The sequence below is a fragment of the Sapajus apella genome, unplaced genomic scaffold, assembly GCF_009761245.1.
Source record: "Sapajus apella isolate SASKATOON/1434 unplaced genomic scaffold, GSC_monkey_1.0 scaffold56, whole genome shotgun sequence".
NCBI lineage: Eukaryota > Metazoa > Chordata > Mammalia > Primates > Cebidae > Sapajus > Sapajus apella.
Window position 1 is genome coordinate 4,609,228 of NW_022436996.1, and position 26,008 is coordinate 4,635,235.

At 47.1% G+C, this 26,008-nt stretch overlaps 1 protein-coding gene across 4 annotated transcripts in view; it reads right to left on the minus strand.

The window, feature by feature from the left end:
• Positions 1-26,008, minus strand: part of DPP6 (dipeptidyl peptidase like 6) — a 1,109,512-nt gene that overhangs the window by 557,681 nt on the left and 525,823 nt on the right. Inside the window, exon 1 of one of the 4 annotated variants that reach the window (XM_032245217.1) lies at positions 4,243-4,684. The exons of the other annotated variants lie outside the window; for them this stretch is intronic. Coding sequence (XP_032101108.1) covers positions 4,243-4,299 — 57 coding nt within the window. The 5' untranslated portion in view covers positions 4,300-4,684. Of the gene's footprint in view, positions 1-4,242; positions 4,685-26,008 lie in introns of those variants that run through there. 4 annotated transcript variants of the gene reach the window in all.

A 26,008-nucleotide genomic window follows, 5' to 3' on the forward strand; every position in this document is an offset into this window, starting at 1 on the left:
ACTGCGAAAGGACCACCTTCCCTATTGGGACTTGCCAATAGTTATGTGTACTTCCTAATATCGAAGATTGTTTTTCTGTGTTTATTTTCACTTCTGTTTTTCCTGTTACCATATTTATCTTAAATATGGATGTCTCACATTGCCTTTTCCTTTTAATGTGGTTACGTAAAAAATTTAACTCTCATAATGGTCAAAGCCAGATCCTCTCTTTCAGCAACTACTGCAAGAAGCAACAAGATCAAATGCAAAGAGCAGTGGACAAGAACATTAGAAGTCCTCTCGCAGAGCCATTACCTATGTGCCCTTCTGGGAGACCACCTAACCTCTCTCAAAATTCACATGCATTTTAATGTCCACTCTACGGAATCTGTTGTTCATAAAATTCTATTCATTTCAAAGAAAGTTATTCTGTAATGTATATGTCCAGACAGATAATTTAACCTATCAGTTAATACTAGGTCCTGGGGCTCATAATTTAATAGAAGAGCAGACACATTGGGGATTATCTATTAGGATTTGTGCAACTTGCAGAAAACTGAGAAGCAACAAAAACAGCAGTAACATATAGAAGGTGTGATGAGAACTGCTGATTTTCAGGTCTAAGGAAGTTAAAGATGTGACTGAACTTAACATATAACCAAAGATCCAAGTTAGCCAATGGAATGTAAGATATTTCCATGTGAGAGGGGGCTTTTGTGGAGACCTTTTAAGGAAAGGCATATTCTCACACATCTGTGAGGTTCCTGAGCACAAGAGCACGAGCTAGGAGGACTCAGGGGTACATTTCCAACCCTGATTTTGTGGCACCTGAGGTGTGTATGTGTGTGGCTGTTCATGTGTGTGCATGAGCGTGACTGTGCATGTGACTGTTCATGTGTGTAATATGTGTGCATACACACCCACACACATACATACTCATGCACAGAATATGCATTTTGCTCAAATATTAAGCAGAGATAAAAACTTTGAGCAAAAATGTGTCCTGACTCATTGCAAGCAGATGTTATTAATTTTTGTGTCTTCTCTTAATAGCATTACTGATCACTGCTTTTTCATATTAAATCGTTTGCAATGGAGATAGTATGTAAATAAATGTGTACTTTTATTTATGTTAAGGTAAAAAACCCTTAATCTGGTTTTCTAAAGAAGAGTTTCATTTGCTTGTGAGACTATAGCAAATCGAAGCCAACCCCGCCTGAGCGTTTTTTCTGGGTCTCTCCCCCGGCTTCACTCTGTGCGGGAGCAGAGATCAGGTGCAGCCAATGCTAATGGCATTTTCACCGGGGAGTCTCAGTATTACCTGATTGGCTTCAGAGCCAAAGGACCAACTCAGTTCATTCAGATGCAAGTACATGTTGCTTCCAAATATCTCTGGGTGTGCAATACTTCATTTAAAAATAAACTTTAGCATCTCCAAAGAGAAAGAGAAATGGTCCCCTAGAAGCCAATTCTCCTTGTTACTCTGGCTCGTTTATTCAGCATCCTTTAAAAAACGAACAAAAAATCCCAAAATGCTTTTTACATATTTACCTATTTTTAGCACATTTCTTAGCAAACAAAGTGGGGGAAAAAATCTGTAACTAATAGGTAAAATCATTTGGTTTTTTTTTTTTCTAATTTCCCCCTTAATTTGTGGCCATTCTCGGCACACACAAGTCATTTCCACCCACCATCCGTATGCCTGGCTTCCAACTACCAAGGCTGGTAGAGAAACTCACTCTCCTCTGTTCACTTGCTAAGAAGTAATGGATAGTCTAGCGCAGTAGCCAAACAGCTGTACAGGATGCTGGAGACAGCATCAGGCTCCATTCAATCCCAGTTCTCTGATTAACGCCTCACAAGATGCGGATGTGAGGTGCCGCTGAGTTTCTCCTAAGAATCAGCACTTGGCGATTTGGAGGCAGTCATTGAGTTAGTACAGTTTAATGATCCCCTGCTTCAAAACCAAACCACAAAGCAGCAATCCTCTCTTCCTCACTCTCAAAGAACTTAAAAAAATAAAAAAGGAACATACTCCTTTTCCCCGTTCTCCCTACACATTCCTACCAGCCTGGGAATACAGGTATCCCAAAAGTTTCATTAGCAACAAGAAAATAATAAAGAAGAATGGAGAACTCATGAAGAGTTCTGGAGTCTAAGCACACACAATAGTTTTAATGCCCTTGAAAAACTATATACGGTGCAGAGATAAGAGACAGTCTTCAGGGATTTTATTTTAGAATGTCATTTACCTCTTTATGTTCTAAGCAGTTTGTTAAGACCCTAGCTAAGGTACCCTTGAGGTATACATATTTTAAATGTGGGGTTGTCTTCCTCCGTCCCATCTGGCTTATCCTATCCCTGTTCATCTTACTTCACAGGGTGGGGTCTGTTAATTTTTCAGGGTCAAGGTGACACCCCTCTGAGTAGGGAGGAAAAGGAACTTCCCAACTGCATGGGATGAGGACAGCTGCTTCTAGGTGTCCCACCTGACAGCTGTGGCCATGGCTGCCTCTGGTCTTCAGTTTTATACCAGTTAAGGCTTCTTCAACGAACAGGCTCAAAGATATGAAATTTCCAATGATAAAAAGGGAAAAAATCAAACCAAGAGTTCACAGGTCCTCCAAAACCCACACCGCAATTAACTACTCCCACTCTCCTGGGATGCTAAGGTATCAGGCAAAATAAGGGCAAATTCGTGCCGGAAACAAGGGATTTCTTTTACATAACGCAGATTGGGCTTCTGACTCCCAGTCCTTGGGTGTCGACCTGTGAACAGCAATGGACTCTTTGATCATTATTACTTCTCTCCCATGGTCAGGGACGCTACCTGAGTCCTAGTGCAAGACTGAATGCCCAGCACACCCTTCCTTCATAACTAATGAGGGAGAGCGTAGTAAAAAGAAGCCCAGTTAATTACAGAATGCTAATTTAGTGTGGGAGTAGTTCCTTATTTAGCAAATATTCTGTAGAATTATTGAAAGGAGGGAGGTTTGGTTTGTCTGTTTTGAACCTGTCCAGCTATATGAGCACTGATAAGAATTTTTAGATGTCCGTATCTACAGAACCTTCTAGCCAGATGAAATAAAACTTCATTTAACTTCTTTAGATGATGATGATGATGATGGTACTAATAAAATGGCCCCCCTTTTACCGATAAATGGGCTTTGGGATATGACCCCCAGAAGGGAAATGACCCCAGTAAATACAGATCCAAAGTTGTCTGCCTGTGTGTCTCTGAAGAGTTGGCGTGGAATTCTGTCACACAATGTGCTGAGGAGGCTCTTCACCTTCCTGAACCCTAGAGAGGTCCCCTATCTTTGCCCCAGTGCTAGCAAATGAGATCCAACAGCAACCCTAAAATAAATAGGAGAGACCAGCTTATGCTGTTGATTTACCACGCTTGAGCAAACTGCTTTGCAAATCCATCGGTATCCCCCAGGATCTATCTTAATGATCTGCCTGAGGTGAACTGAGCAATAATTAAAAGACAAGAACCCTCAAGATCTTCTAAGAGGGGAATTATGATGTCTACACGCGTGGTGAAGCGGCTGGCTGATTCACCTTTCCTCCCTCACCCCTGGAGCCTCTGCAGACCGTGGCCTCCTCAAGACTAGGCGAGTGGCCCCCCTGTGCCATGTGGAACCCATTCAGCCTTCCTGGTCCACAGCCAGCCCTTTAACCCTCCTCCTCAGCTGAGTCCTCCTTCGTGTCCCCACTATCCATCCTTCGGCTTCTCTAGCAGGGACAGTTTGCTCTTGAGGGAAGGAGGAGGAAAGGGCCACGAGGTATCTAAAGAAAAGTCCTTTCAACACAGCTCATTTTCTTTTGACTTGTCTTAGAACCAAAGCCGAGTCCTGTTGGAGGGTCAGAAAACGCTGATTTTTTTTTGGCTACCCCGCTCTTCCTCCAAGTTACAAAGTACTAGTTGGGAACCTTCCCAGGGAACACGTTAGATGGGCGGCTCTGTAGAGGGAGGCCTTTGTCCAGAGGTGCTTCATATCAAGTTTACCTTGACAGAGGCTCCCCGCGCCTGCACCTGAAGCATCAAGCCGGGGAGGGGAGCGGCAGACTCCGGCAGCACCCAGCACTTCGTGTCTCTTCCCAGCTTGGTGGCCCAGGGGGCTACAGTCATAAAGCAATCCCAAATACAACACTCTTCCAGAAATGCATATCCTCCGTCTCTGTCTCTCTCTCTCCCGCACACACATATGCATGCATGCAGACACGCGCGCGCACACGGACCCCCGAAAGCAGCATTACCTGCTCCTGCTGCTGCACGGATTTCCCCGAAGCGCTCGGCTCCTTGGCTGTGGTCATGGTGCGTCCGGGCGCTTCCCAGCACCGGGGCAGGTGGGCTCTGACGGCGAGCTGGGAGCCCGCGGAGTCCGAGCGGTAAGGTGAGGAGGAGTGTGATTTCAGTCCATACTTCCGAAATCACAAGGCTATTTTGGGGAGGGCGGAGGGGGAGGGTGGGCAGACGAGCCGAGTTTGCTCTTTAAAGGCGAGCAGCAGCGCGGGGATCCGAGGGAGGAAGCTGCCGCGGCTTGGTGGGGCTGCTCCAATTAGCAACAGCCTCTGCAATCGCCACAGAAACAATGAGAACTGCTTAGCAACCGGCAAGTGGCGGCTGGGTGCAGGAAGGGGACCCGAGTGGTGCGCGCGGCCTCCCCGCCCGCCTCCCGGCCCGGCGCGCACGGCGCATGCTCCGCTCGGCGGGGCTGGGGAGGAGGTGGGGAGGGGGCCGGGGTTGGGGCCGGGGAGGGGGCCGGGGCCGGGGCCGGGGCCACGGAGGCCGCCACTGCCCGGGAGACCCCGCGCCCGCAGCGACGGCCTCGGTCACCGCATCCGTCAGGGCCCCGCGCCGCGCCCGGGTGTCTGAACCTGAGGCCCCCGCATCCGGGCGCGCCTGACGCTGCGCCTACCTGGGCTGGGGGCAGGGGTGGCCCCAGGAGGGATGCCCTTTGTTTTTTTCTTGCTGCAACGTGTCTGATGGGTGTTGGAGAAGGAAGGGGTCTGGGAGCACGGGAGGCAGGCAGCGTTTCTGTTTGCCCAGTGGGTTTGGCAGGAACACTGGTTGTTGAAATCTTGGCCTTTATTTTCCTTAAAATTCGGAAAACTTAATGCTCCATCGTTAGAGTCAAAGAATCTACATTTCTCTAAGAAAATCAACCAGGACCTCAAGGGTGTTTGTCCTTTAAAAGAAAGACAGAAAGGGAAAAAAAAAAAAAAAAAGCCCAAGCCAGTCAGTCTGATGACCTTACAGAAACATGAGGGCTCCCCACTGTGTCCTGAGCTCAAGGAGAAAGAGACAAAGCAGGAGTTCGCCTGTCTGGCCCTCCCCGCCTGACCCACGTGCCCTGGCCCCTGCCAGGCTCCCTGCACCTGAGCAGACAGTTAGTGGGTAGCGGGGAAATGCAGGTGGCAACTCTAAGGAGCCTGCAATTAGCCAGTCATTTGCAGGTGGGAGTTTCTCCCGGCCCTCCAGAAGCTCAGAACTCAGTGCCCAGAGCCTGGCACTGCTCCTCTGCAGTCCCAGCCAGCGTGTGGCCAAGCTCTCTGTTGATGCTTTTCCCACTCCTGGTCTGGAACCCCTACTTTCACCCATTGGCTCTTGGTCACAGGCATTCACTGGCCTAAGAGTTTAGCCATTTGTATATACGGGGAACTCTCAATACTAAAGTCCTTCAGGCCAGGGCCTGAATTGATTGCTCTAGTGTTTGCACCTCTGTGATGCCCAGTATGGTTCCTTACAGAAAAGAGGCCAGCTAGACATGTTTCCATTTAAAAGGTGGTGAAGATTTCCCCTTGTTCAGCCCCTGTCCAATGCCCAGCTCTGCTTCCCACCCCATCATTTTACAAAAACCAATAAGCAAAACGCAAGGCACTGTGTGCTTCTTTGGAATCAATGGCTGAATCCAAATCATGGCAGAGTGGCTGGTCACCTCGACTGTGGCCTGAACTTCATCCTGGTCTGAGTACTTATTTGGCACAGACTGTACGACATCTGGGTGGATGGCTGGTAGCTTCAGCTGGGAGTAAAGAAATGACAACCCCTGTGAAACGCTTGCCATGTGTATGGCTGTGTGCTCTTCCTTGGTTGCACAGGTTTAGACTCCTGCATGGGACAGGGAGGTCCAGGGGTGGGTACAGCAGTGGTATCAATTTCCAGCTTGTCTGTATGACCCTGCCTACTGGGATGCTAGGAACCTAAGTTCTCATCAGTGTTGGTAGGAGGGACTGGGCCAGGCCAAGCAAGGCTGGCAGGCCCTCAGAGAGTCTTCCTACAGTCACAGGTTCTTCAGTAGAAGGTCCCTTCCTGGTTACACCTCTGGCCCCAGGAGCCACTGCAGTGTGAGGTCCCCGAGCAAACTTGTCATGGAGGCCCCAGCAGTCAAGCAAACAGGGGCTCAGAAGGAAGGGCTGTGTAGCCAGGTGAGCACTCTCTCCTCACACACCTGAAATGCAGTTGACCCCTGGAGGACCTCAGTCATAAGGGAAACCACAGCACCTGCCTTAAAGTAGACCTGGCCGGGTGCAGTGGCAACCACCTGTAATCCCAACACTTTGGGAGGCCAAGGCGGGCAGATCACCTGAGTTTGGGAGTTCGAGACCAGCCTGACCAACATGGAGAAACCCCATCTCTGCTAAAAACAAAAACAAAATTAGCTGGGTGTGGTGGCACATGTCACATGCCTGTAATCCCAGCTACTCGCGAGGCTGAGGCAGGAGAATCCCTTGAACTAGAAGGTTGCGGTGAGCTGAGATTGCGCCATTGCACTCCAGCCTGGGCAACAAGAGTGAAACTCTGTCTCCAAAAAAAGCAAAAAGTAGATCTGCACAGTTTCAGCCTCAGAGTTGCTCAGGACCTCAGATTACCCCGTCCTCCCGACACTCCTCTTAAACGTAAAGCCCCAGGAGTGGGTCAAATGTTGAGCCCCCATCTGTTCACATCTCAGGAAGGACTAGTTGCTCACCCACTGAGGCTTTGGGCTCAACCCAGGAGTGATACCAGGAGGCAGACAGCAGACGGGAAGGTCTCCTTCCATGATTCCAGGGCCCCTGACCTAAACCCTAAACTGAGGAGAGGTACCTCGGGGATGATCAGCCATGCGTGGTGGGGAATCCATGTGGGTCGGTCCCATTTTACCTCTCAGTAAAGAGCTTAAAATATTTTTTACACCTAAACAAATATGGATAGAGGGCAAAGTTTGTGGATATTTGTAAGGTGATACATGATCCTTCAAAGGAATGTCCTGCTGGGGTCAGATTGCTTGGACTTTGACCAGCCAGGCCCCACGGCTCCCCACCTCCCCCACTCATCTACTCTGCCATTCACCCATCTGTCAGCAGGAGCCTCCAGGTGGGGAAGTTCAGGAATTGCTGGTGGAGAGCCAGGCCAGGTTGTGCCGCTCAGTATCTTTTCTTGGAACATTCTGGTACTAGCTTCTCAGCTGCCCACCTTTTTACATACTTGACTTTGACTGCTTTTAAAAACAAAAGAGCGGGATATCCTGCCATTTGCAACAGCGTGGATGAACCTGGAGGAAAGATGCCAAGAGAAACGAGCTAGGCGCAGAACAAACGCTGCACGGTTCCAGTTCTATGAGGCATCTAAAGCAGCCAGATTCATGGAGGCAAAAGGAACAGGCTAGTGGTTGCCTGGGACTGGTAGGAGGGGAGGTGTGGAGTTGCTAATTAAAAGGCATCAAGTCTTAATTAGGTGAGACGGATAAGCTAGACAGGTCTGTACAACCTGGTACCTACAGATAACTTGCACACTAAAAATCCTTTAAGAGGGTCGATCTCCTATTAAGTGTTCTTACTACAATGAAATAGAACAGCCTTTTATTCATATTTTAAAATTAATCAGTATCCCTCCAGAGAACAAACACGGTACTTACACGTTTATCCTCTCAAGCTAAGGGTGATTGCTTATTACTGCAAATACAGACAGGCCTGTCTTTCATTGGCGATCAAAACTAAATCCACCTGGGCATTATCAGTGCCATCATCTAGAGCTCCTTGGTCAAAGGGAAGGTTAACAACTGGCAGATACAGGACGTGTTATCCCCTGAAGTTGTACGGACCAAGAGAAAATACAAGACTTTACAGATACATTTCTAGAAAGCAGCATCTGTAAATATGGTTTTCAGTAACGATGGACTGGGAAAGCAACGCAGAGAAGAGTTTAGGATGAATCTAGTAGGGCCAAGGGTGCAGAAAGAGAACCACTGCATTCCTTTCCCAGTGTCTGGCACAGAAGAGGTGCTCAATGAATCCTGACTTGGCAGCAGACATACTTAGCAAAGAAAGACACTAAATGCTCACCTGCCCTTAAAAGTAACAATGACAATGGCCAAGTTACCTGCAGCAGTATAAGTGTTAGATGGCTAAAATCTGCCCTCACAGCCCCAGCAACTCTATGAGGCAGACCGTCATTTCCCTCATTTTACAAGTGAGGAAATTGATATTCAGAAAATTTACTATGAAACCCAAGGTCACTCAGAGTAAGTCACGTAAAACGGAGCTTGAACTTTGCCAGTCTAGACCCTTCACCACCATGTGACATTGCCTGTGTGTGTCTGTGTCCTAATCTCTCTTCTTATAAGGACATCAGCCATATTAAAGTAAGGTCCACCCATAGGACCTCATTTTAACTTGATTTACCCCTTTAAAGACCATATCTCCAAGTATAATCACATTCTGAAGCACTGGGTGTTAAGACTTCAACAAGTGGCTTTTTGGAGGACGCAACAGCCCATAACAATGATTACTAACCCCATTTCACTTATGAGGGAAGGGGGCTTGAAATGATAAACTCTTCCAAGTTCACGGTCAGCAGAAAATGGCAGCGTTGGCATCCACATCCAAATGTTTGATCCAAACCCTTGCCCCAACCCCACACACACACATACACACGTCCTGTGTCTCTTCAGACCCTTCCAAAGTGCTTGGGTGGGAGAGCCAGCCCCATATTCTCCAAACAAGATTAAGACGTCTCAAGTCATGTCTGTCTACGCCAGCTTCTGCTGAGAAACAGGCAGCTCAAGGGGGTCTTGCTATGACCTTAACTCTGGGCCAGTGCCTCCCTTTGTGTCTAGGAAGAGTCCAATTTGATGGAGCACAAGTACTTTGCAGGGAGCAACTTGGAGAAAGTGCTGTTGTGCCTCCCTGGTGAAGGCTCCTTGTGTCTGTGAGTAAAAGCACTTCCCAAGTACTTTCACGGCAACCAATAAACACACTTAGCAAAGAATGCACCAGGGCTTGATGCTCAGCCAAGACAGCACTTCTCTGTGCTCGCTGGGCATGGGTACCCCACGGAGCCTGGTGGAGCATGGTGGCAGGCCCACCTGCCAACCAGGAACTCCGGCAGCCACTTGTCTTGCCATGCTATTTACCTCCCACTCCCAGGGGCACTTTTGCCCAATGCTATTAGCAGTCTCAGATACCTGCAAGCAGCCTCACAGATGGATTTGAGGTGCAATCAGTCGTATGCAGGTGCACCTGAAGACAGGCTTTTTCACTTGGGAAAGCCAATCCAGCTTTAGCCACTCTCTCCGCTCCAGATGTGTCTAAGTGGGGCTGCTGGCAGAGGCACAGCTAATTAGGTTTGTGTGTAGCCTCGCAGGCCTGCATCCCCTGCAGCCTGAGGCCATTCTCACACTTCTGATTTATACTCACCTTGCCCCAAGTAGCCAGTCAGCTGCAGTGGCTTTGTTTTAAGTATCGTTTAATCAGCAAGTGTTTATCCAGGACCTACTATGTGCAGTCAAAATCCCTATAAGAAACAGGCATGCTTGCTGATTGGTTGCAGGAAGGTAGAAATCAAAATGTTTTTAAAGGGTGAGCTGTGAGATTTTGGATTGTAAGTCTTTACCAACTGTGAGTAACTTACAGTTCCCTAAAAGCAAAAATGAATGTGGAGCAGCAGGGTATGCTTCTTCTGGAGTCAGGCCAGGATCCAAAGAAACTAGTTGGAAAAAACAAAACAACAACAAAAATTTTTTTTTCAACATACACTAACAAACACGGAAAAAGACCAAGGCGGGGGTGGGACGGCGGGGGAGTTTTCTAGCCTGAGGACCCGCTTTCCAACCATCAGCCACGTCGGGTGCACTGTCACCTCTGACATTTCCACTAGAAATCTCCATCTCCAATTGAGGAGTTCTCTCTGCATTTGGAGGCTTGTTTGGGTTTGGTTTTCTCTTGCACGCCCATGACTTAAATGCTGATGTTCCTGGAAGCTGCCAGATCTGTGTGGTCAGTGCTCACGGGGCAAGGAGCCATGGGCAGCCCAAATGCCAGCAGCCCTTTGAGGGGAAAGGTTTGGGAAGACAGAGGAGAGGCTTGAGGAAGAGACATAAAGTGCACCGAAAATGGACCCAAATCACCTGTGAGCCCCTGGTAAACCTCACTGGGGGAGGAAGAAGTCTCCGAAGCCAAATTCAATTCTCCTCAGCTTGTGGAACACATGTATCTTGTGCCCAGTAATATAACTCTAGGGAATTAGTTCTCGTTCAGTAAGAATGTCTCAAAGAAGAGCCAAGGCGAGTTGGTGTGAGCAGGAAGGCCAAGGGTCTCACAGATGAGAACACAGGCCAGAACCAGGCCCAACAAGCAAGGCTGAACGTCTGGGCCCATTTTGCCCACACTTTAAATTATCGCTCCCCAGACGGGAGAGTCAACTTGACTCAAAGGCTGTCCCTCCCCCATGCTTCCAGAGGAAGAGCTTCCTCTTGGGAGTATCAACCAAGGGAGCCGCAGGGGCCACAGCTCTGCCTCCCAGCAGGGCATGGACAGTGAGGGATGGCTGGGACAGAGTTCCCAAAGGCCTAAGCCCCTCATTGCCTTCTCCCCATGCTTCAGGCACTGTTGCTAGAGGAATGATGCAATGTTTCTTCTTTGGTTACAAGAACACTGGTACATCTCTTGCACTAGAAGTGGGAAAAGGCTAGAGTCACACTCAGGTGATCTGGGGCTTTCCTTCATTTTAAATTGTTTCTTTATTTGTAAGAAAAATAAGAATCTGGAGATGCAACAAGACCACAGACACATCACTTCTGGGTAGTCCAATGTCTGTCTGCCCTTCCATGTCCCTTCTCTGGTGTCTCCGTAATATTACAATGCTGCGGACAAGGAGTACATCCCCACTGCCCAGAGCCCTCTCAGTGAATGGGCTGCACATGCAGCAAGGGTCTTGAGAGACACAGAACCAACAGTGTGTGTGTGCGTGCATGTGTGTGCGTGCATGCATGTGTGTGTATGTGTGTGTGCATGTATGCGTGCGTGTGTGTGCGTGTGTGTTTGCATATGTGTGCACGTGTGCGTGTGTGTGCGCATGTGTGTGCGTGCATGTGTGTGCGTTATGTATGTGCGTGTGTTTGCATGTGTGTGTGCATACGTGTGTGCATACATGTGTGCGTGCATGTGTGTGCATGTGTATGTGTGTGTGCATGTGTTTGCATGTGTGTATACGTGTGTGCGTGCGTGTGTGTGCGCGTGTGTGCATGCGTGCATGTGTGCCTGTGTATGTGTGTGTGCATGTGTGTGCATACGTGTGTGTGCATACGTGTGTGTGCGTGCATGTGTGTGTGGAGAGAGAGACAGATGACATATTTTTAAAGAATGGGCTTCAGGACTGTGGATTGTTGGGCCGGCAGATGTGAAGTCTGCAGGGCAGGGCAGCTGGCTGGAGACCCAGGGAAGAGTTGGGATGGTGGGATGAAGGCCGTCTGGAGGCAGAATCCCTTCCTCCCTGAAAGACCTCATTATTTTCTCCTAAAGCCTTCAACTAATCAACTGAGGCACACCCCCACCCCCCATGGTAGATGGGAACCTGCTCTACTCCATTTCTGCTAACTGAATTATTAATCACATCTTCAAAACAAAACTCCACAGCAATATGTCGACAGGGTACCCTGTGCAAGGCACTGTTCTTTTAGGTTTTCTGGCATGCGCTACCAAACCAAAGTTGATACAGTACAAGTCCTTCTTCTGTTTTCTGTTCATATTACCCTAATCCATTGTGTTCAGAGTGTCCTCCTGAAGAGACAGCAGAGAACACTGGGAAGAAACAGTAGCTGGTTTGCCTTATTGGACCTACTATAATTATGTTGATTTCTAGATGTAGCAAGTGCGTGAGCATCTAAACAAGGGTAGGCAAACCAGAGCCCATGGGCCACACCTGGGCCCCTTCTTATTTTGTAAATAAAGTTTTATTGGAACACAGCTATGCTCATTCACTGCATACTGTCTAATGGCTGCCTTTGTATTACAACAGCAGAGGTGACAGGTGTAACCAAGGCCACGTGGCCTGTAAAGTATAAAATATTTACTACCTGGCTCTTTGCAGAGAGAGTTTGCCTACCTCTGGTCTACAGCAACTCTGTTACATGTCAAGTAAAGGCAGGCCATTTTACTCAGTATCACAATTCAGTTAAAAAAACTTCCAATATTAAAGTAGGCTATCCCTCACCCTCCAAAAGGAAAAACAAGAGAAAAAAATGAAACCTAATACATTTCACAACCAACCTAGCAGACATGGCTTTCAGGAATGAAGATGTTTACACTGCTTAAGGCAGTACACCTCCCACATGGCTCATCAGCGTGTATGTCCTTTCTTGTCTACAGTGAACTGAGACTGACTGATGGATCCATCCATGGTTAAACGTGTGGATCCTAGCTGCATCCTCTCCAAATAACACAGCAAGCTTCGTCAAACAGGGTTCAGTGCCCAGTTCCAAGGAACTAGAATGTCCTACAGACTGGGGAAATACTGAAAGCATTCAAAGAGTTCACCAAATCCACACCCACTCTCACTTAGAATACGTGTTCAAATGTGTGTGTTTGAATAACAGATGCATCCTGTGCAGTCCTCGGGATTCAAGGAATTCTAGTATATGTCACATGGGGAGGCTTTTCATCTTTTCTCTTCCTGACAGGCACTTCCGCTAATCATCATAAACCTTCTTGACAAGATAAAGGTAATCACAGGGCTGCCCCTAAGGCTGTTGCTTTTCCTGGAAGCCAAGGATGCAGGAGGCTGGGCCTGAGACCTCCCATCCAGCTGCCTGGGAAGCCAGTGGCTTTGTGTTTACTGAGAAACTGCTATGTGCCAGCTGCTTTACATATAAAGTCAGGAAGTCTTCTCTCACTGTCTCACCATCTAATAGAAGAAGGAAACTTGTAAATGTCTCTTGGTCCTATCTTAAGAATTACAAGAAGATAGACTATGGAGATAGTGTGGAGGGAAGCTGGGTGTCTGTCCTCATGAAACAGGCTGGATGCACGCCGTGCAATGCTAAGCAGCAATGCGAAGCAGTGGCTAGGTATACACAAAGCAATAAGCAGTGGACTATGTGTACACAGAGGAACATGGAGGGACCATAAACACAGTACTTAAGAAAAAAAGAGGGATATAAATATAAATGTAAATATGCACAAAACACAGAAGGCATCCATGTATAAACTCAGACCATTTAACAAAAAACACATTTATACAAAAATGTGTTTTGCAAAAACACATACAAACCAAAAGCTACCCATCAAACATAATATCATGTGTGCTGATGGTGGGGAGGGGAAGGAGAGGGGATTATGATGGAAATAAGGAAAAAGGAAGTGAGGGAAGGAGGAAGAAAGGCTGGCGGTTCTTGCTACGACCATTGATGCTGATGTGCTGTGAACTCCCCTCTCTAAATCTGCTCCCTCACTGGAAATGAGGGTAGAGAAAACCAAAGTAAACTGTACCGAGGGCCCTCTGCAGCCCTGCGTTATCATACCGTCTTATCTAACCTTCACAACAATCCTAGGAAGGAATTTATAGATATGAAAATGGGGGCTTACAGGAAATGGATAATTGGTCCAAGGTCACACAGACAGTTGTCTGACTGATAGCTCGGGCGTAAATCCCATATCTAACTCTCATTCCGCACAATCTGTACTAACACCACACTCCCTAAATGAGGTGTTCCCTAAGTGGCCCTCCAGCTCAGGTCTTTGCCCCAGCTTTGGGCCGGTGGCCTCTGGGCAATCATGAGAAGAGACCAAATGCAATACTAACAGTGTGACAGCTTGAAAAGCTTGTTTTGAAATTCTCATGTTTCACTGCAAAGTGGCTTGCTTTCATTCAGGTTGTTTTGCTTCTCATGTCTAGCCATGCACAGTTTCACACCTTTGAATGCATCTGCAGAGCATGGGTGCGCTGGCACAGGTAGGGCTGCCCCCAGGCTGGCCCTCAATGGCATGGCACCGCCATGCTCCTCCTTGGGTGCCTCCTATCATCAGATGACTTTGGTGATGGCAGTGTGACAGATGCCTCGTTTATGTTTTTTAATGGTTCCAGGTGACATTTCTAGGGCTGTCTGCTCAGATGGAACTTGGTATCAGCTGTGGAAGTAGCCCACACGTGGTTTGGGGAACACGTGCCAGGGTGGGTGGTGCCGATGTTTCCTCTTCCATGCTGTCTTCAATGGCCTTTAGGGAAGGGTATTCCAAAGAATCCCCCTGGCTGGGGTTCCGTGTCCTCTTCTTTTTTTCCCAGAAAGAAACTCTGCTCCCCTCTGTGCCTTCTGGGCTAGCCCTCACTGCTTAGCAACAGGATTGGGGTCAGGAAAGATTTTCACACCCACATAGGAGAATGTCTTATGTAAACTACCCGCCCCCAGCCTTTACGTGCTCATACTTCATTCTCAACATGAAATACGTGAGTAAACACACCCATGCAGAAAATTGCAGAGAAGGATCAGTTCATACAATCCCTACTGGCCAAGTTTGCAACACATACATGACTTGGCCCTGGGGAGTCGTGTAAATGAAAATGTAGATGGCGTCAAGGTAGGCCACTGAAAACTTGTGATATGTATAAGCAATGGAAATCTAGAACACTTGGCATCTTCTCCTAGAAGGCATGATCAAAGACACCAGCCCCAGCCCCACTCCCAACTCCTTCCATCTGATGAGCTCCTAATCATTCTTTAGTTCCCTGTGCAAATGTCACCTCCTACCCAAGGCTTGTGTGAAGTTCTTGTTACCTTAGAGCCTCACTGACCTCTTCTCTGCCTGGCCTTGCCTGTGAGTTTCTCCACGGCAGGGGCCAGGTAAGATGAAGGAAGGAATGAGCTCTGAAGCCAGAATAATTTCTTGTTTGCAAATCTCAGGTCCTTTCATTTGCTGGCTATGTGCACCGGAGTTAATGAAATAAAAACTGTGTAAAGCAATGGACACACAGTAGGGACTCCATCACTGGCTGTCTCATGGCTAGGCTGAGGTCTCCTTAAGGGAAAGGCTTATTCATCTTTGCATCCCCAGCACTTAGCACATAGGAAGCAACAAAACAATGAGTGTATCAGGGAAAGAACTTTTGGAAAACCTGAGTGTCACCTAGATGGAAATCAGGAGACAAGAGTATCTCCATGTGACACACTCAGATAGGTCAGAACCAGTTCAGTCATTTTAGATAACTCGTCATCTGCAAAGCAATGCAGACAGAATCACAACGCACAGAGCTTCTCATAGAACCTCGCAGGGTGGTATGGTCACAGGTCATGAATAACTGAAAGACGACGTGAACTAGACAATACTTATGTAGGGTGCCCTGGGAGAATGGAAACCGATTCAGCAGAAAGAAATGTGGGCCAAAATGACTCAGCCAGATGTTTCCAAACTGTGCCAGGGAAACCTTTCCTCGGCTGCCAGGAGGAAGGAGTTGGTGGGGGGAGACTGCCTAGAATTTGGGGCTCCATTTCCACCCTGCCCCTTTCTCACCCTTCAGCCCACATAGCTCCGCTTTTATCTCCTTCATGGGAGCTACAGTCATCAGAACAAAGAGCTCCACGGCTTAAAACACTTGGGGATCACTGAATCCTACGCGGCAGATGAGCACTTCTGAAAGGAGAAAGGATGAAAAGGAGGAGAGGTGACCACTGAAGCGAAGACTTCTTACATGTTAGAAGCCAAAGATGAAATACCGGCGGAAGCCAGATTCCACCATTCATCAGACAGGCATAAGCATTACCTGTGACTTCTATCTTAAGTGTTTCTTTTGCTGAAAATTAAAACTAGGTGAAAGTCATTAGGAAATACAGCCCAGCCTATCAAATTTTTAAAAAAAGAATATTTCCTAAATGACGTAATAAATGAGATATAGAATGGGAAGTCAGAATTGCCACCAATCCCCACAAGAAATATAAAAACACCAAATGAAGACAACTACCTTAGATCATTTTTAAAGCCCAAGGTTTCTATTCTGAAATTACTTTAATCTGTCCTTTATTGTGTAAACCAGTGTTAAAAGAGAGAAAGCAGAATACAATAAAACATTAGTGGATGACGCTCTAAAGAAAGGAATTGTTTTGTGAAACTTTTGTGAAACAGGATGTCACTGTGCTAAGTTCTATAGGAAATCAAAAGGGACATTCTGCCTGCCCGTGAATCCATGATTCCTTTCAATCTAAAGTATTTCTCTCCTCTTTTAAGAACGTTCAGATCCTTTGGCTGACTTTCTGAAGCTGACACCACAGCCAACTCCTTCAGCAACCTCAGGTTCCAGCCCTTGTTAACTTCCCATTTTCAACATATTTATTTGTAAAATATGCCAAATTGCCAAATCAACCCCCGGGCTTTTGTGCAATGGGAAAAAGCACATCTGAAATGAATTTGTTTCATAGTGAATTATGTGTCTTTACAAACAGGCTCAGACAAATGCTGACAGATTGCCCTTGAACTGAACATAGTACGCTGGGAAATTAGCCTTGTGTGCGCCAGATCCCAGAAAAGGTGTAAGACTGAAACCCAGAAGACGATTGATGAGTTCTCAAAGCCCACCCTGCGTGGGATAACAGAGAACAGTCGCTAGGGTAAAACTTGTGGGGACCAGAAAACCTCCAATTCCGGTCTATTTTCCTCGTCTAGACTTCAAAATCGCAATTAGGTTTTTATCCTTTGTCGGCGGTGCCATTCATAAAACTGTTGATAACAGATGCAGCTGACACAAGGCAGAAGAGTGCCGTATCTCTGTATTGACCTGGTTTTGAGAATCTGTCAATGGATCAAGTTAACAAAGAGTAAGGACTAACCTGAAGAGATTCAGGAAGATGGTTCTGTCTTTTCCATTTTCTCACCTCATCTGCTTTCAGACGCCCCCTAATCCTTCAGATTAACTGGCCCCCTGATGTGTCTAGATTCCTGCTGTACCTCTGAAAGGGAATGAAGTGTGGATACACTCCTTTTTTTCTGCGGTATTAAGATGGAATATGCTTTTCTTCTCTGAAATGTTTAGGCCCTAATAGGAAACACCTAAAGTGTCCATGGCTAGGTTCATTCTGGTCGGTAGCTCGCCTTTGCACATCCTTCTTACGACAAGATGAGAACATGGTAAATCACGGTGGACTGGATCCAGGCCTGACCCAAGAACCCCCAATCTGTAGCCAAAAATTCCACATGAAGAAATGAGTCAGGCCAATCTCATTTTCCGTTTTAGGAACCTGAACTTAGAAACTCAGGAGTCTGTTTGTGGTTAGCAGGACAGACTGAAGCCTGAAAGCACAGGAGGGAGAGTCTAGGCTGTGAGGACGCAGCCATCACAAAGCAGCGTCCGTTGGCAATGCACCTTCCAGAGGCAGCAAGAGAAGAGGTGAGAGCGAGCGTGGGAACCAGCTGGCAAGAACCCAGAAGGAAGCAATGCCCCACTGATGCCGGAGTTGGGCCCCGGAGTGGTCTTGGTTCCTGGAGACTCACCAGTTTCACTTCTAGGGGTGGGGGGTGTGTCCTTACAATCACTCCTTTCATTCAGAGATAACTGAAAGTCAACTTCCCTTTTTGCAACGAAAACTATCCAACGAAAGCAGTTTTGAGGTTCATGCAAACTCAGAGACCTCCATTTCGAGCCCAAGCTGGTTTCTAGTGTAATGCGGCGGTGATGGTGATGGGTAAATAAAAGTTGCCAGCAGAACCCAGTGGGGATTTACAAGGCCAGGATCCACCTGAGTGACCCTCTCGTCTCCGGGGTCGGAAGGAACTCATATGGGATTGCTTTTGGAGGGGAATGGAACCAGGTCAGGATCTGAAGTCCAGCATTTTATTTGCAACATCCTGAGACTTTCCACTTCACCTGAAATGAGAGATGGTTATTGGATTCCACCTTTCTTTGGTATCTTGTTTAATTCCCATATTGGGCATCTCTCATACGCCAGTTCCTAGACACTGGGGAAGGTCTGTCCATACAGGACAGCCCCTGGCTTTGAAGGGCTCCAAGTTTGGTAAGAAGGCCAACAGGGCAACAAACAGACTCTCTCCAGATAAACACAGACGTGTGCAGAGGAAGAGCAAGGGACCTGCGATTCTAGAATGGCTTATGTAAGAAGCCTCGTGGGAACACCAGGGGCCGGTGGACTCAAGGAAAATGACTGCCACATGGAACATCAATAGAATGAGTCATGATCAACAAGGAATTTTTTTTTTTTTTTTTGAGACAGAGTTTTGATCTTGTCACCCAGGCTGGAGTGCAATGGCACAATCTCGGCTCACTGCAACCTCCGCCTCTAGGGTTCAAGGGATTCTCCTGCCTCAGTCTCTCTAAGATTCTGAGGAATTTTCAGGAATGTGCAGGCCTGGAGTGTAAGGCAGGGGGCTGGCAGGGAGCAGGGTGAAGGCTGAGATTGCCAAGGAGTCCACCCACGAAGGGAAACAATGTACCCTGCAAAAATAAAACCACGGGTAACTTTTCAGAGAGTAGAAGATGACCTGGGGCAGAGGTACCAGTTTAGGACATTTTGGGAGCAATCCAAGCAAGAAATAAGAAGTACTTGAAGTAAAACATTGGAGATGAATAAAAACTTAAAATTAAATGTATCAAGGTTTCATTGAGAGAAGATGCCAACCTATTACAATTTGCTTGTTTTCTTTAAAGACGTTTGGCTGCAGCAACATAAATAATTATCTTCAAGACTCGTAACAAGGCGTTGCCAACATGAGCAGCACCTGTCCCTTGCTTTATCTTTCATTCGTACTTTTTCCTGGCACTGCACTGTGCCCAGGTGTAACTTAATAATAAATGATTTTGTAATGATGGGAATAAATTGCAGTGATCACACCTCATTTATTTTTCAACATCCTTGCCCATCTCGTCATTCCAGCAAGCATCACAGTTTCTCCAAAACCTTGTATTTCAACCTATGGGCTCCTTGGTTCCTTGTTTGATTTGGCCTCGTCCGCCTGGCTCATGGGACGAGTCTGGGTCACGGTTCAGGGAATCTAGGCTCATCCTCTACACCTGGCATAACTTCAGGGCTCCCATGGCCATCAGACGCTGAGGTGGGGGTGTTAGGCAAAAGACAAATAAATACATCAAAATTCAATGTGTAAAAATTAGTTATGCTCTCTGAAGTTGTGCAAAGAAGGTGGTCCTGCCTGGGTTTCACCGCAGGGCCTGCTACTGGTACACGCAGTTTATGAGTTTCAGAGTTACCCTCACTTTCCAGGCTCACATTCTGTCCCACACTGGGCTTCATGGGGGAAGGGACCCGCCATCCTTGTTCAATGCTACATTCCCGACACCTTACTTAGGGCTTAGCATAGAGGAGGTGCCCCCTAAATATCTGCAGCCATGGAAGACATGCGAGGATTGAACCAGCTCAGTGGGTCTTAGTCCTTCTGACTTTTACCCCGGATTAAATGTTGCTGGGGTCCCACAAGTCATAGGTCAAAGTCAGGCTCGAATGGGAAGGACTCTTCATAGTTAGATCAGTTACCCTGAGCCTGCTGTGCCATGCGTCCCACGCTGACGGCCTCTGCTCACCCTGCAGAGGCTCCTACGCAGCCCTGGGAGCGAGCAGCCAGGGTCTGGATGACATGTCAAGTCTCGGACACGTTGGTCCGCCGTACCTGATGACGACTTCTGATTTTTAGCGCGGGCGATTCTATTGCAAAGCTACCTCTCCGTTAGCGTTTTACCTTCACCAGCACCCCCCTGCTCTCACGGTGGTCTTTTCTCTTTCTTTCATCAGCTTCTGTTTAGTATTACCATCCGCCCGGAAATGCCTTTTGCTGCGACTCTGCAAGCCTTCTCTTTCAAACGGGGCTGCACTCCGGGCACATGGCATCCTCTGAACTTAACCAGGGCAAAAGGATAGTGAGGCAACAGTCAGCCAGTCTCGGGGCGGCAGAGGCTGGCAACACGCCCTCATGTTAAAAATAATCCGTTCTGAAACTGATGTTTGTGCCACTCTCCTCCTCATGGTGTTCATGTTTGTGTATCACTTCCCCTGTCATTTCGCTCTGTCCACATGGAACTGGAGCTCTTTAAATGTCCTCCAGAATGTCAGTGTAAAAAGGCAGGTATTTGCATCTGTTTTTATTTCACCAGCACATCGGAAGTGCTTAAAACAGCACCTGACTGTTTATAGCAGGTGCTCGATAAATATGGGCTTGAACGTTATTGACGCAGAGCCTTGCAAGGAACAAAACGTGGAGCGATTCATGGTATAAGTCAAATTGCTTTATAGGAATCATGGTCTCCATGTAGACAACAGCTTATTTTAAAAGAATGCTTTTACACATGCTGACATTGTTCAACACTGCCTTAAGAAGTGGGTGAGGTATAAACCTTCTCTCCTCTCCTAAGGAAGAATTAACACAGATGACAGGTGCACAGAAGGGTTGCACTCCTGCTCTGAGGTCACACAGCTGGTCAGTAGCAGAAAGTGGGATCTGAGTTTTGCTTGGAGTCCTCTGGACCCTGGTGGCTTCCTTCCAGTGGGAACCCTGGGGAGCTGAGGCATCTCAGGGGACTCTGCCTCTCCCACGTATCTTCCCTCGGTCCTGACACACAACTCGTACCTCCCAGGCTCCTGTCTTCTGCTCACCTGCTGTCTCCTCTTACCCCCGTCCTTGTCTCTGGGCAGAAGGCTGGTACAGCAGAGCTCAGCAGGCTCCCTGCTGGGCTGCACTGCAGGATGAATGGGCAATGACCCTCTCTCCGATGGTAACTCTAAGAGAAGCAAACTCCTGAAGCCAAAGGAAGGTTTTTGTGGCTCTAAAGACTTGAGTTCAGGGAGGTATGTGGCCGTGGAGAACAACCAGATCTTTTAGGTGCCCCATCTGTGGGGCACCCCTCGGTAGGGAGACAGATATGTCTCATTCCTCTGTGTGGGAGTGACTTTTACCCCATTTTTACCAGACTGATTTTCTGTAGAAGAGAGACTACTGCGGTAATGGTCAAATCCTCCAAAACTCTCCAGACATCTTCAGGATGGATCCCGCTCCAAATTGCCTCTAGTCTCATCCCTCACTGGGGACAAAAATGGCAGGAACATCTCAGGAAAAGCTTCCCTCCAGGATTCAGGCCTCATCTCTCCTCCCCTGGTTTTTCACTTGGCTGCTTTTCCTACTCTGCCAGACACTCCTGTTCCTGTTTAATCAGGGAGAGTGGGATTTGACAAGAGCCCCTTCTGCTGCCCCGTCGGGGAGTCCCGATCTCAGAAGTGTGGCCGAGCTGGCCGTCTCCACAGGCTGAGCAGATGGCTGCTGCAGGGAGCGCACACTGAGCCCTGGCCCGCTCCGGCTCGCAGCTCCCATCTACTCCTCAGCGCCCGTGTGGATCCGTTTTTCTTCTTGGGACAGAATTCTTGGACAATAGATTGCCACAGCAGAGAACAGGGCCCACATGGGATCTGCCCAGCAGTATAACAAGCTGACATTTACCTACAGCAGTCAGCAGGGACTGTTACCTCGGGAGATGCTTTGCACTGAGCAGGATTTGTCCAAACCCCAGAAACCTGCTCAGCATGAAGAATGAAACCCATTGTATCTAGAAAGGCAGGATCATCGACTTGGAATCAGAAAACATTTGAGCATCAGCAAAGTTTGCTTTTTGGTTCTCCTTCCCTCTGTGGTCATTTTAAACATTGTCACACGTGAATCCTGGCGCTGACGAAGCACGTTCCTCCTTCTCGGTGAGCTTGCATCTCTCCTGGGTTTGCAACATACGTTTTGCTGTTGGGAGCCACGGCCTTGCTCAGAAGACAGATACTGCATGCTTTCTTTTCTGAAGTAAATAAATCACAGGCATAGGCTGGGCGTGGTGGCTCAGACCTGTAATCCCAGCACTTCAAGGCCAAAGTGGGTGGATCACTTGAGGTTAGGAGTTTGAGACCAGCCTGGCCAACATGGCAAAACCCTGCCTCTACTAAACGAACAAAAATTAGCCAGGCGTGGTAGTACACACCTGTGATTTCAGCTACTTGGGAGGCTGAGGCAGGAGAATTGCTTGAACCCAGAGGCAGAGGTTGCAGTGAGCCGAGATCGCACCACTGCCCTTCAGCCTAGGTGACAGAGTAAGACTCCGTCTCAAAAGAGAAAAAAAAAAAAAAAGAATTCACAGGCATGGGACTGGTGCTGGTGTTGTCAGTGGGATATTGGCCCCAGAGAGGTCAGGAAGAAGAGTGAGGAGAGAAAAACTGTTCCCTCAGCACTGTGGGGAGGGCTGCACAGTCTCCCAAGGTCACAGTGAGGCTCTGTGGCCCTGGAGAGGAATGGAGCCATCTGATGTCTGGACTCAAAGGTCAACTGGCTACAAACAGCTATTCAGAAAGCTTTGCATTAAAATTCAGGTCTTCTCAATAAATACTCTTGCCTAGAGGCGAATGTATGATGAACATTTCACAGTCCCCTGGTAGCTGACGGCCGGCTATGGAGTGGACGGACAGCCCTGCCTGCCTGCCTAAGCAAGCTCTTCGTTGCTGCATTCTCTGGTCTGAATGTCCCATGATGGCTGGTACCACCTGCAGCCTGAGTCTAAGCGCCAGTGTCTGTCCTGAACGCACATCAGAGGCAGGCCGTGAGTGCAGTGTCACAAAATGATTTTGCTCGTGGCTGTACTGAGGTACATGAAGCTGATGAAATTGCCCAGGACTGCTGCTGGCTAAGCCGGAGGCTGACTTCAGACTGGGATTGCGGGGCCGCTTTTTCTTTTCCTCATCTCTCGACAAAACCGTGTCTCTTCTTTCCATTCCCCATTCCTTAAAATCTCATTATGCTCTGCTCAGTTCCACAGTTTGGGAAAATGAAATCTTCTTTTCTCATGAACAACATACAAACTACGAAATTGTTAGCAGACTGATCAAAAGAATCTGTGTTTTTAAAATACTGAGAAATTACCGATATTTCCTAAGAGGCGTATTTTTTCAGTATGACAGGGAAAAATGGATGACAAATGGTTCTTGAGAGTGTAAGTATAAACAAGTTTACGAAAGTAGTCCCTCATCTTTCTTATCACCAGTCAAGTTGTCAGAATGAAAAACATGCCAGGGTTTTCTTGCAGAGAGTTAAATTGCTATCTCTTTCCAGATTCTGTCTGTCCCATATTCGAAACACATCAGTACTCTGCATGCTTGTAATAAATGCACAGCATTAATAGGCAGTGCTGAAATTAAAATAAGATCACCTCTGCACTGTGACATCAATACCTTTTCTCAGGGAAATAGAAGAAGCTTTCATGCTTCTCAAAATGTATAACCTTCCTTAGGTGGCCATGTTGCCACCTCTCAGATTTTTAAAACATTTTCTCACAGAAAGTCACTATAGCTGCGATTTTGTGATATCCTAAAATGACATAATTAAACTAGTGTGAGACTGGGCATGGTGACTCATGCCCTAGCATGATAATCCGAGCACTTTGGGAGGAGTATGAGATCATCCAGCCGACATGGTGAAACCCCGTCTCTACTAACAATACAAACACTAGCCAGGTGCAGTGGCATGTACCTGTTGTCCAAGCTACTTGGGAGGCTGAGGCAGGAGAATCACTTGAACCCAGGAGGGGGAGGTTGCAGTGAGCTGAGGCTGCACCACTTGCAGGTGACAAGTATGAAACTCCGTCTCAAAACAACAACAAACTAGTATGATATGACATAAAGCTAGTTAAAAGCACTTTTAACTAGTTTTAGTGTATAATTCAGTGGGAAAAAAATCCATTCACAGTATTGTGCACCCATTGCCAATATCTATGCTTAACACTTTTCATCCCACCAAACAGCAATTCTGTAGTCACTAAGTAACACCTCTCTACTTCCCTCCCTCTAGCCTCTGGTTACCTCTGATCTATTTTCTGTCTCTGTGAGGTTACTTATGCTAGACATTTTCACATAAATGGAATCATACAATATTTGTCTTTTTTGTCCAGTTTATGTCATTTGGCGTAATGTTTTCTTCTTTTTTTTTTGAGACGGCATCTCACTCTGTCACCCAGGCTGGAGTGCAATAGCCCAATCTCAGCTCACTGCAACCTCCACTTCCTGTATACAAGCAATTCTCCTGCCCCAGCCTCCCAAGTAGCTGAGATTACAGGCACCCGTCACCATGCCCAGCTAAGTTTTGTATTTTTAGTAGAGACAGGGTTTCACCGTGTTGGTTAGGCTGGTCTTGAACTCCTGACCTCAAGTGACCTGCCTATCTCAGCCTCTCAAAGTGCTGGGATTACAAGCGTCAGACACCGCGCCCAGTCTCTGACACAATGTTTTCAAGATTCATCCACTTGAATCTTGAAACATGTATCAGAACTTCATTCTTTTTAAGGCTGAATAATATTACATTGTATGGATATACCACATTTTATTTATCCACCCATCAGTCAACAGACACTTGGATTGTTTTAACCTTTTCGTTATTGTTAATGCTGCAAAGAACATTGATACATAAGTATCTGAGTCCTTGTTTCCAATTCCTTTGGGTTCTTTACCTACTTTTCATTTCAGAAACATTATTTACTAGTTAAAATTTGCATGACTTATCTGCTTTTTTGTCGTGCAAATTGTTTCACAGTTCTGGTAGAATTCAGCAACAATTACTCTATTGAGTCTGTAAACCAGCAAAGACTCACCTACACAGCCAACTTACAATCCCCTGGACCAAGGGCTCACCCAGAAGACTGAAGACCCAGTGGGGTTCTCTAGTGACCATGATAAGGCAGCTCCTCCTGACTCAGCTCCCCCGTTTATCAAACAGGGAAGTAATTCTCACCATGCTTATCTGACATGGATGTCGTAAGGCCAAAATGAGGCAATGTGTGAAAGCAACTTGTAAAGCGAAAAGCCATCTACAGCGTGATGTATAATTATTGAATTCTGAATAGCTGCTTTCATGCCATGCATCTGCAAAGAGGCCTGAAATGGCGAGGGTCCAGAAGCACTGGGTTTCTGTTCTTATGGTGTCAGAATAAGGAGCAGATGTCCCACAGAGAGTGTGATACCCAATACTGCGTATGGGCGGTAGGCTAATATCTGCCCATCATGCTTTCATATGCTTGGAATTGCATGGAGCAAAGTCTGAGTCTTACTTGCCCATTCAAGCCTCAACTTAGCAAGATCATGGAGATCATCAACGATGCACAAGTTGTCTACATAGGACGGCTGTTTCTTAGTGGAATTCCTAGTGTCTGTCCTAAAAAAGCTCTATTTATTGTTTGTCTCAAATAAAGAGTAAGCTTCTCCAAGAACAAAGACATGCCTGGTTTATTGCTGTATACCCCATGAGCCTCGAATGTTGCTAAGCCTTTATAGGTACTCATCAGATTCTCGTTGATGATGATGATAATGACTATGAGGATGACAATGGACAACTCTTACTAACATGGACCATTCTCTAGGCATTCTAATAGTTATTTATGCATTAACCCTACAAAGTAGATCATTTGTATCCTCATTTTACAGATAGGTAAACCGAGGCAGAGAACATTGAAATAACTTGAACAAGTTTACACAGCTGTGTCAAGTCCAGGATTCAAAGCAAGCCTGTGGCTGCCGAGTTCATGCTTAGAGCCTCTACTCTCTTCTGTCTCTCGAGTGAGTCCCCTAGGGCAAGACAACAGGGGTCCCAGGGTTCAGAAGGTGAGCAGATTGCATTACTGGCACCCATGGGTAGTAAGCTGAGAGGAAACTGGTCCCTCCTGATTCAGAGAACGCTCACTCAGTATCAGTTTGAGCTTCACAATGGGGTAGGAACTAGAGACACGTTGTAAGGTGTCCTGACTCTA